Source organism: Rhincodon typus, chromosome 16, assembly GCF_021869965.1.
Source record: "Rhincodon typus isolate 14 chromosome 16, sRhiTyp1.1, whole genome shotgun sequence".
Lineage (NCBI taxonomy): Eukaryota > Metazoa > Chordata > Chondrichthyes > Orectolobiformes > Rhincodontidae > Rhincodon > Rhincodon typus.
This window is the reverse complement of record NC_063347.1, coordinates 13421933-13434355: the sequence shown is the minus strand read 5'-3', so window position 1 is coordinate 13434355 and position 12423 is coordinate 13421933. Positions and strand designations below refer to the sequence as shown.

The 12423-nt window shown below is 41.3% G+C and overlaps 1 protein-coding gene across 1 annotated transcript in view; it reads right to left on the bottom strand.

The window, feature by feature from the left end:
* Nucleotides 1-1835: 1835 nt before the first annotated feature.
* The window catches only part of slc38a3b (solute carrier family 38 member 3b), a 132753-nt gene continuing 122165 nt past the window's right edge, over nt 1836-12423 (bottom strand). The window contains exons 15-16 of the mRNA XM_020528267.2: nt 11119-11222; nt 1836-6974 (exon numbers count right to left, since the gene is read on the bottom strand). Of these exons, the coding sequence (XP_020383856.1) occupies nt 6870-6974; nt 11119-11222 (209 nt within the window). The 3' untranslated portion in view covers nt 1836-6869. The remainder of the gene's footprint in view (nt 6975-11118; nt 11223-12423) is intronic.

The window sequence follows — 12423 nt, the reverse complement described above, 5'->3', positions numbered from 1 at the left end:
TATCCTCCCAATTTTCTTGGAGAAGGTTGTGGTGCTGAGCTTCCTTCTGAACCTGCTGCAGTATTTGCAGTGTAGGGTCACCTACAGTGCTGTTAGGGAGAGAGGTGCAAGATTTTGATCCAGCGACACTGGACATTTTGGAAGGACAAATTTGAAAGCAGAATACAGGGTTAACGGAAAGATTCTTGGCAGTGTGGAGGAGCAGAAGGATCTTGGGGTTCATGTCCACAGTTCCCTAAAAGCTGCCACCCAGGTGGATAGAGTTGTTAAGAAGGCGTATGGTGTGTTAGCTTTCATTAATAGAGGGATTGAGTTCAAGAGCCATGAAGTTATGCTCCACCTATACAAAACCCTGGTTCGGCCACATCTGGAGTATTGTGTCCAGTTCTGGTTGTCTCATTACAGGAAAGATGTGGAAGCCTTGGAAAAGGTGCAGAGGAGATTTATCAGGATGTTGCCTGGAATGGAGAGTAAGTCTTACGACGAAAAGTTGAGAGAGCTGGGGCTTTTCTCTTTAGAACGACGAAGGATGAGAGGTGACTTGATAGACGTGTACAAAATGATCAGAGGTACAGATAGTGTGGACAGCCAGAGACTTTTTCCTAGGGTGGAGGTAGCTATTACGAGGGGGCATAGTTTTAAAGTGAGTGGAGGTAGATATAGGGGAGATGTCAGAGGTAGGTTCCTTACTCAGAGAGTGGTAGGGGCGTGGAATGCATTGCCAGAGAGGGTAGTGGAGTCGGCCTCATTAGGGGCATTTAAGCGGCCATTCGATAGGCATATGGATGATAGTATAAGGTAGGGGTGGAGGTTAGATAGACCTTAGGTTTAGGGTAAAAGTTCGGCACAACATCGTGGGCCGAAGGGCCTGTACTGTTCTATGTTCTATGACACTGAAGGGAAAGTAGTGATACAGTTCCAGTGTATGGCTTGGAGCGGAACTTGCAGGGACCGCTGCTCCCATGGATTGGCTGCCTTCGTATTATAAGTGGTCAGGGTTGAGGATGTGGAAGGTGCTTCAGAGGAGCTTGAGTTGCTGCAGTGCATTTTGTAGAGATGGTACACACTGCTGCAATTGAGTGTCTGTGGTGAAGGAAGTAAATGTTTTGTCTCGAATGGTGTCAAGCTTCTTGAGTGTTGGATCTGCACCCATCCAAGCAAGCAGGAAGTGTTCCATCACACTCCTGACTTTGAGGAGTCAGGAAGTGAGTTACTCACTGCAGGATTCCTAGCTTTTTACCTGCTCTTGCAGTATTTGCAGTGACGGTATTTATATGGCAGTCCAGTTCAGTTTCTGGTCAATGGTAACCCTCAGGATGTTGATAGTGGGGGTGGTTCAGTGATGGTAATGCCATTGAAAGGCATGGTTGTTAGATTCTCTCTTGTTGGAGATGGTCATCTCCTGGCATGTGTATGGCATGAAAGTTACTTGTCACTTAAAGGGGATTATTGCATGTTAATGACCTTATTAATTGCACGACTTGCATCATTAATTATCCTGCATCACTGCCACAGGCAAACTCAAGACTGAGAAATTCTTGATGTGGAAGTTAGAGCAGGTATACTGGTCTATCATCTGGTAACGAGGTGATAGAATGGGGCTAGAAATGGGCAGGAGGAATGTTATTGGGACAGAGTAGGTAGTTAATGAGGTGGAGTTTGGTAAGATGTTGCAAGAGAAACTCTCCAATGAACAGCCAAAAGTAGAGATGCAGCTCAGAAGAGTAACATAAGCTGAATGTAAATTCCAGGCCAAACGATGAAAAGTGGTTTCTGGACAGGTTGCCTTGTTCTGACAATTAACAAACTCCTTATGAGATGTATCAGATTTAAAATTGTTTGACATATATTTTTTTTATTTTTATACAATACAGATCCACTCAACACCAACAGATACAGAATGGCCGGGTCTCGAAAAGCAGACTTAACTCAAGACTTAAGGAGGCAATAACATACATTTTAGAAAGCTTTTCCTTCTTCGCGTTATCTAACAAAAATGTCACTATTTTATGATACATATAAATCAACAATACTGTGTCAGCATTGCAAAAAGTTGAAAGAAGCATTTCTTTTAAAATAGTCATATTTTTGTTTTAGCATATGGTCACAAATCAACACACAAGCTGTATCTACCAAATACTAACACTCTTTCTCCTTTCCAGTTGTGAATAGGAACTGCATATACTTGAAATCTTCTGGTGGTTACTATACTTAGCAACTGAGGGATCTGGTCTATCAGTCATAATCTCCCAAAGACAATTGAAATCAGAGTAGACCATTCAGCCCTTTGCCCTGCTCCTCCATTTAATATGATCATGACTGATCATCTAAGTACTCTGCTCCTGCTTTCTCACTATGATCCCTTTAGACCTATGAACTATATCTAACTCCTTCTTGAAAATATTCAATGTTTTGGCTTCAACCACTTTTTGTGAATTCCACAACTGTACCTCTCTCTGGGTGAAGAAATTTCTCCTGCTCTCAGGAGAATGGCCTACCTCATACCATTGGACTGTGAACCCTGGTTCTGGACTCCCCAGTCATCAAGAACATACTTCCTGTGTTTACCCTGTCTACTCCTGTTAGAATTTTATAGGTTTCCATGAGATTCACCCCTCCCTGCCCATTCATCTAAACTATGTTCTGATGATACACTTGGCAGTTCAAACATTGCCAAAAAGAGAGATGTGTTGCAGAAGATTTTCATCCTGCACTCATCAGGACAAATGAAAGAATACCACATTTTGAACATTCATAACAATTTATTCGACAGGAGGAGAGTCCTAATGAATGGGAAAGTGATATGAAGTGTTGAGATCACTTGAAATCGGTCTCTTTTCAGCAAATGTGCGGGGCTAACATGGTTTGCCATGAGTCTCCATCAAAAGCTTCTCTTCCTAACTGCCTATTTCAACATCAGCGGGAAAACCTAATTGCAATCTGTAGTTCCTCAGAGTTCCATTGAGCAGCTGTGTATTGCCATCTTGAAATCCTGTAAAGTAGGATTTAAGTTAAAGATTCAAATAAGCGTAACAACTATCACAGCCACAAGTACATTAATGAGGTGACCACAGACTGACTGAAAGTCTTTGGTTCCAGAACAAAAAAAAGGAGCTCTGGCTCAAAAGGGAAGCCAACTGAAGGAATGGTGGGAAGAAACCAAAGGACAGGGCACCGTCCACTTTCTAAGTCTGAGAAGGTCTCCTGGCTTTGGACAGATCATTTAAAAAAACACGATGAATATCATTACAGGAAATAAAGTCAAAATAGAATGAGAAGCTGGTTGGCCACAGAGAAAACCTTTGTAGGTGCATTAGTAAGGAGATGAAACCAGCATAATGAACAGCAGGGGAAGATGGAATGATGCAATGAAGGACTGGGGACTGATAGCATGACAAAAGCATACTTTAAGGGTTTGCAACTGACAGGAACTATAAACAGCTGAAAGTGAGATAAAGGGAATAAATTACAGTTATATTGTGGGAGCTGAGAATCGTTTCAACATCAGAACTTTACAACCAAATAGTACTTTTGATGCATAGTTAATGTCGTAACCAGGGAGGCAGAGCTACCAAGTTGTATGGGGCAAGATTCCACAAAGGACAAACTAATAATGACCAGAAAACTTTTCCTTTTAATAACTGCAGCTGAGGATAGTTGGGGTCTTTATTGCATTGTCTCATACAGAAGTCAGCAGCTCCAACAGTGTAGCACTCCCCCAACATTATACTGAAATATTAGCTTAGATTATGCAACAGTGAGGCTCAAACTCACAACCTTCTGGTTCAAGAACGAGTGCTAACCCCTGAGACAAAGCTGAATGAATTGACAGACAAGAGCCTGACTAACATGCTAAATAACAAAAGGAATATGCAATATGCTAATGGAACAAAATTAACCAAAATGCTGAACAGCATTAGTGGTAGGATTAGAAGGCAACAGGAAGAGGAATACAGAGTCTGGTGCAAGGAAGCAAATGCCCTGATATATTGTGGGATTCAAGAATAGGGGCTCGATACACTGGCAGATCATAAACAAATGGACTAAGGCATATTTGCCTTTTAACGTGTTGAATCTCTTGTATGTGTTACAAAATTTGCATAAGTTTGTTGAGGTGAGGTGAGTAAGTGGACCTTGCAAATCTTGACCATATCATGTACATTAGTTCCTCCCTGACACACCAGTGTGACACACATCCTATGTGGATTACTGTACATTCAACAAAATTTAGCATTACAATTTACAGGGTAATGCACAGGATTAGTACCAGACAAGTATTTTATGTAATTTATCGAACAGTCATCTACAAAAACATATATAAGTTTGTTCACACACCCAGGTATAGCTCTATAAGGCTTTTCCACCTCTACGCAAATGTAAAATATTAAAAATCTTTAATCCTTTTTATTTTCTATTAAATTAAAATTTAATTACACATTTAATAAAATATAAATATTGTGTAAAGAAATCTGACAAATAAGCCTTGTTTCTAAATATGACCAATGCAATCTAACAAAAATAAATCCTTAAAGCTTCGGAGCAAAGGTTACTGGAGATTTCCACCAACACTATTAATATTGCATAGGACTACATGAGTCAAAAGTAAAATCCACTTTCGTTAAATCAAAGCCATTGACATTATTGTCACAAAATAAATCAATTCTTTGCCCCCAGAATTATTATTTTATAAACATGCTGGGATATTTCCAAACCAGCAAACAAGATCAGTATTAACGGTCCAGTAGCCATTTTTCTGCACACACATTGTGTTAAAAGTTCACAGTTAAGTTCCCTGTGAAAAATGAGACATTTTATTTACTTATTATAACACAGGCATTAGACTAAATTATTAAATGTTAGAGGATGACCTCCCAACCCCAGCATTTTCATTAATGGTTTTAGTTAATAAAAAGTCTTTTTTTTTAGAATTTGTTTTGAACTTTAATGTTAACTGTTTCATTCATCTCTCCCATCTCTAAATCCTACAAACAGTTGGCATTCGACCACTGGCAGGGTGCAAAGGCAGCTCTGCCATCCTGATGGGATGGACCATCTTGAAAGACTGGCCCTATCATTGTGAGTGTTGCCAGTGCCACATAGGGCATGGAACATATTTGCTCTGCTCACTGGTTCCAACAGGCAACTGCCTTCACAACAGCAGCAATGTATGACGACTGCAGGAAATCAACCATCCTGCTTTCCTCCTCCACCTGGCTTGCCAACTAAATGGTTTTAAACAGGGTTGGCTTTTCTCTCCAATCCCCAGTGTCTTTTCTCTGTCGGGCACTGCCCCTGATGGATAGCAGCAATTAATTCTACAGTGGATGTGTTACACTAGGGTTGGTGGAAACACAGTCAAGGGTGGAAATATCCTTATGTGATCCTGAGTCTTCAGCTTGAGTGCAAGCAATTCAGTATACGTCACTCAACTAATTCACCTTGCAGAAGTAGTCTTCAGGATTGCAACCATGTTTTTCCAATCCCATGTGCACTGTGGCAGCAAGCATCACTGGTCTGGGGTGCGGACATGTTTTGCAAACTGTGTAAAGTGGACTCTCAGGCTCAGAAGCCACAAAATGTGAGGCAATGTCCTGTTGCATTTCAACTGTCCCACCATAAACAGAGCCATCTGGTTTCCAACTTTACCATGAACTTATTACTTTGCAATATTTGTCACGACTGAATAGGCAGGCCAGCACTGCTGAGCTTGTGATCTCTGTGAGATAAAAGGCCAAAAAAAAGGGTCTTGATCAGGACATTTTTCATAACAGAGAACAATCTGCCCATTACTCCGGATTCAACGAGCAAAATCGAAGCACTCAGTTGATCTGTGAAGTATTCACGGGCCCAAGTTCAAGTCCCACCTGCTCCAGAGGTATACAATAACACCTCTGAACAAGTTGATTAGAAAAATAGGTTAAATAATATTAAAAAATTAAGAGGCGTGGTGTTAAATTACAATTTGATAGGTAATGTCAGTCCGTTTGTATCACGCCCAAGTGAGTACTTTCGAGGTACCTTCATATGCAAGGGACGAATGAGCCAGTGGGTTATGCAAGCTTTGAGGAATAACAGTTGAACTTGATTCAGGATCTCAATACTGACTCTCTGGGCTATGGGGTTATAGGTACTGGAAGTCCCCAACTGATTTTGTTCACCTCACTAGCCTATGACCTGGCAGAGACCAACTCATTCAGCTCAGAGGTTTGCACTAGGGCATCTGCCAGGCATGGATGGTTCATGATTATTAGCATTTACCTACCGAAACAGCAACATTTTCTGTAAAAATTAGTAATCGGATATTTCAACTGCTGTTATCTTCATCAAAAAGTGCACACAGTATTTAGAAGGGTGATTGAAAATGGGAACAATAAATGGCTTTTTTTTTTGTTTTTCAATAGGCTCCTAACCACCTTTTAAAATGTTTCTGTATGATGTTCATTTATGTCAAAAGAGCACAATGTAAAATATATATATTATATAAACAAGACAGCCCCCCCAGTCAACCCAAGGTGCTAAATTCAGTCCCAGCAACTATACCTATGACCCTACACTATACTAAGCCAGTTATTTAATAGAATATTACACTGAAATGTCACCTCAGTCCTACCTCTATACAAAATAACTTAGAAATGTTGCAGTTTTACAAAATCCCGTGCAATGTATTTGCATCAATTCGTCACTATACAGTTACATGATATAAAAATTGCTGGTGTGCAAAACTATATATATGTACAGTACTAGCAGTGTGTGTCTCATTACAGTGGGGTCAGGTTTGTTGGCAATTTTCTACAGTGATTATCCTGCTGGGTGAAGGTAATGGTGCTGAAGGGGGCACTTGGCTCTCAGTGGGCGAGGCACTCTGTTGCCTAGTGGCCTCCATTGACGTTGCTGCTCCCAATAGACCAGTCGATGATGATGAAGCTTAGGCTCATGGTCATGAAGACAATGCCTAGGCCTGCAAAGCAAACAGCCTAGAAAATAAGGCAGAGAGAAGTGATTAATAAGGCATACAGGACACTGCCAGATTTAAAAGGTGGGGAGCAGTCAGGTGAGAAAGCAACTTAGGAAGTATAGCAATGCGTCAATATCAATCCAACACCAGTTCAACCAAATGCTTTATATCATAAGTGGTATTACATGTAATCGAGTCATAGAGTTGTACAACATGGAAACAGGCCCTTCGGTCCAACTTGTCCGTGCCAACCAGATATCCTAAATTAATCCAGCCCGTTTCGTCAGCATTTGGACCATATCCCTCTAAACTCTTCCTATTCTTGTAATGAATGGACAGAAGGAGAACATTGACTGTCTTGGCTTTTTGTCAGAGCTATTCATTAGCTCAATTTCTCTGGTCTTTTCCTATATATCTTCACATATTTCCTTTTGAAGTCGATTTCCAAGTTCCTTTTGAAAGTTACTATTGAATTTGCTTCCAACACTCTCTCAGGCACTGCATTTCACATCATAACAACTAGCTGTGTAAAAAAAAAGTCTTTTCAACTCTCTCCTGGTTATTGCCAATTATTTTAATTGTGTCTTAAGACTTTCCTGTCATAGGAACAGTACTCTGTCAAAACCCTTCATTGTTTTAAACAAAGGGCGCCCATCAACTAAGGATTATACGTTATGCAGCACCTTCAGATTTAACATATCAACCAAGCTTCAGCAATGTGATGAGACAGGAAAGATTTCTTGGGTAGATGCAGACAGACAATTGGCTATGGTGCTGTTCAGTAAGTATTCAGTAGATTTACCAGCACTTTCAGGGTTGGAATTGAATACATCCCCAGTCCCCTCCCAAATATGGACTTGTGTCGTGCTAGAAAAAGCAATACTGCAATGAATACAGATTCAGACAATGGTGGTGCAACTGAATTACCATGGCATTCCTCTTTGCTGATTACAATGTTGGTATCATCCCTCCCTATTGTGAAAATAGATGCATAATATTCATTAAGCACTATACTAATATCCTTCACCTCCACACTCTTACCATCCCTAATAGGCCCAACTCTTTCTTTCATTATTCCTCTGCTCTTTATGCATTTGTAGATAAAAGTTTTAAGTTTTCTGTAACTTTACTTGCTAATATTTCTGCACAACTCTCTTTGCTTTTGTAATTTCCTTTATAGTTTCAATCCTACACTTTTTATACACCTTTAGGTTTTCTGCAGTAGAGTGTTTGGTATCTATTAGAAACTTCCCTTTCTTCACCTTTTGTGTCCTTTAAGGTGCTTGACATTCAGAGGACTCTGGATTGCATGCTCTAAACCGTCAACACCACTTCCTTGAAGGCCTACCACTGACCTGTCAATGGGATAAGGGTAGTACTGACAAGGTCAGTATTGATTAACTATCCTTAATTGTCTGTTATTTGAGTGGGCCGCATCTTTTTTCAGAGAGCAGTTAGGGTTCAATGACATTTCTATGGGTTTAGAGCCACGCATAAGCCAGAGCAGGTAAGAATGGCAGATTTCTTTCTCTAAAGATGGGCTTTTGACAACAATCGATAACATCACTGTTACTAAGACTAGCTGTCAATTCCAGATTTTTCATTGAATTCAAATTCCATCAGATGATGTGTTGGGATTTGAACCGTCAATCTGAGCCTCTGGATTGCTTGTTCAGATACATTGCCACGATCTCCCCAGTGTAGTCTTTCTAATCCACTTCAGCTTGGTAGAGTTAGCTTTTCCACACTGGAGAAATTTTATTTCTGATGTGACCTAGTCCTCTTCCATAAATACCCTGAATTGTGATCACTTCACCAAAGGCAAATCAGGTCAAGATTTATACACTTAATAGTGGGGTCCTGGGGAGTGTTGACAAACAAAGACGTCTTGGGGCACAGGTTCACAGTTCCCTGAAAATGGAATTGCAGGTAGTGAAGAAGGCATTTGGTTTGCTTGCCTTTATTGGTCAATGCATTGAGTAGGGGAGTTAGGAGGTCATGTTGCGGCTGGACAGGACATTGGTTAGGCCACTTTTGGAACACTGCATTCAATTCTGGTCTCCCTACTATAGGAGAGATGTTGTTAACCTTGAAAGGGTTCAGAAAAGATTTACAAGGATCTTGCTGATTGGAGGGTTTGAGCTACGGGGAGAAGCTGAATAGCCTGGGCCTAGGCTGAGAGGTGACCTTATAAAGGTTTATAAAATCACGAGGGGCATGGATAGGGTAAATAGCCAAGGTCTTTTTCACAGGGTACGGGAGTCCAAAACTAGAGGGCATAAGTCTAAGGTGAGAGGGGAAAGATTTAAAAGGGACCTGAGGGGCAACTTAGGTGTGCATGGAATGAGTTGCCAAGAAAAGTGGTGGAGGCTGGTACAATTACACTATTTAAAAGGCATCTAGATGGGTACGTGAATGGGAAGGGTTTAGAGGGATATTTAGAGGCCAAATGCTGACAATCAGGATAAGATTAATTTAGGATATCTGGTCGGCATGGACGAGTTGGACCGAGAGGTCTGTTTCCGTGCTGGACAACTCTATCACTCCATAACTAAATGCTCTCCAAATGATACTTATACTAGTTGACCAGCTTCATTCCCCAAAACTAAGTTCAAAAGTGTCCTCTTCTTGTGCTCTTGCTATTATATGCTGGTTAAAAACAAAAATTCTTCTGAATTCTGTTTTAAGAATTCTGGTCTTCAACTTCTCCTATCCTGGTCTAACAGTGAAATATTTTTATTCACTGATGAGAAAAGGAGGAACAAACATCACATAATTAAAAAAAACCCTTTAAAACAGTAAAATAAATATGAGCAGAATGACGCAATAAACTCAATATCAGAACGTCCTTAGTAACCAAACCCCATCAACATCTGCCACGCAACTATCTCTTTGTGTCAATCCTGACAGGTCACATTGTTCAAATGTACATTTGAAAAACTTACTCTCCTGATAACAACACGATCTAGGCCAATGCAATCTGTGCTTACATTTCCCTTCCCTAGTCCTATCCAGTGAGATGAGAGGGCAACAGAACCAAAAAGGTTTGCTCCCTCTTTGAGAACACATACCTGGGTTGATTTACCCAGTTACAGAATCCCTACAGTGTGGAAGCAGGCCATTTGGCCCATCAAGTCAACACCAATATTCCGAAGAGCCAGCACCGCCCCCACCCCCCCCAACTATATCTCTGTAACCCTGCATTTTTCATTGATAATCCATGTAGCCTGCACATCCCAGGACACTATGAGCAATTTAACATGGCCAATCCACCTAACCTGCACATCTTTAGACTGTGGGAAGAGACCAGAGCACCTGGAGGAAACCCACACTGACATGTGGAGAACATGCAAACTCCACACAGACAGTTACCTGAGGATAGAATCGAACCCAGGCCCCTGGCACTGTGGGGCAGCAGTGCTAACCACTGAGCCATCATGCCACCTTTCTGTATGCCTCATGCTATGTGGGGCTGATTAGAGAACTTGCAGGGGATTTTTTCCCCCTTAACAACTGCTCCTCCTGTTGCTGGGGGTGCTGTGGTTGTTTAAGAGCAGTATCAGGCACCCTGTATCTGCTGCCCCTCAGCCTTCATTGTCAACAAGCCTCAGTCCAGGAGAATGGATAATGGTTATGACAACAGGTTTAGGCCCTGTGTGGGTTAATGAATGGTGGTGAAAACATGGAGAAAAATTCAGCACTAATTGCACAGAATTAACCGTGCCTTCAATGTTGGTCATGTCAATAAAGTCCTTGAAAACAAAACCCCAGAAGATCAATGGAACATAAATCAATAGTGAGTGTTGTTTAACGAGGTAATGCAGTGAAACCGATTATTCCATACAGAATAGCTTCTGTACCTTTGGGCTTTGTGGGAGGCACCATGGACAGTGCTCCTGCCTCTCAGTGAGAAGGCCTGGGTTTGAGGCCCCACCGGACTTCATGACCAAGGAAGGTGCATTCTTAGCAAATGCTTCCAAAACATGCCAAAAGCTGGCTGCAAGAATAGGAAAGATTCCTGGTCAAACATGGGCCGGAAAAACCATAATAGCCTCACTACACACAGCTCCAGATCAAGGTGTGACTGTTGCCACGGCAACTTAGATTCGTTAGTGAACTGTGGCACACCACCTCAGTTTGGGCTCTGCTTTCTGGAGACGTACCAGGATCTTTGGAAGTGACGTCATTGGTTCTTCTTCCTTTGGCATTATCCGTATGTAGAACACAGCTGGGAAGATGAAAATTAAACATGGGGCAGAGGTCGCACCTGAAGAAAGAAAAGAGATACCTATCAGTCATTAACATCTGACTGGCCTTTAAAGGCGCATTATACAAATTATACTTTTACTCTAGTTAGTTCCTCATCAAAGATTCATATACTTTGTTGACTTTTTTTTACACAGTAATAAGAGGGGTCAACTCTAGGAAATGGGATTGTGGCCATTTCCTGCCCCTTTGTGTCAGCGCTGAGTACTCCGCAGTTCACGACTGAGTAAATCTCTCCCTCCCCCCCTCAAACAAGACACCTCTACCTAAAACCATTCTCAGCATGAGAGGGGCTGAACAGAAACACAGCTGAACGCAGTCTTGTTCTCGCTTAACATTCACACAAAGCTTGGCTCACTAGCTAGCAGTCAGAAAAAAAAAATGGTTAATTTCTCCCATCTGGTGACTAATTGTTACATCGTTGGCCAAGAGGAGCATTAATCATGAATCCAAAACCATCTGGCTCTGGATTATTCTGTGTAACACCAGGGGGCTCACCTGTCCACATCTTTGGTTGGCCTTTTAAACATGGATCAACAGATCTCCTCTCATACTGCTACTGAATATGGGACCTAGAATTCTGCTTCTGTAATTTACTGATGTCGCAGTGCACTTTCACAGCAGTCCATCTATTGCTGAATAGTGGCACGTTACATCTTACAATTGGTCGAAGATTAAACTATTCCATATCTTCCAGATACCACAAGCCTCACAGAAATGAGATCTGCAATGCTGTGCACCTGCCATGTTATAACACTTGTTTGAGATGTAAGTAGATTTCTTTGATAATTCTTCTCCCTACACCAAAACCCTCAACTCAACTATTTATAATCATCCATTTTTGGGCCCTGGATTTCACATAAAATTGAGGGAAAGTCTTTCCATCCCATAGGATTTGCAACATTTTCTCATGGTAAAAGTATTTTTTTCACTCAGTTATTATATAAAAATTACTTTTTTTCTCTCCATTATTATATAGAAAGTATTTTTCATTCCTTAACTTCCAATGTGTCAGTAATAGTTGCTGCCTGATGTAGTCCACTGTAGAAGTGCCAGCAAAGTTTGCCCAATGTCCCTAATGATATTCCCCCTCCACACAGACAGTATTATAGTTGTGCAACACAGTGTGAAACTGGAGGAACACAGCAGGTCAGGCAGCATCAGAGGAGCAGAAAAGCTGACGTTTCGGGTCAGGACCCTTC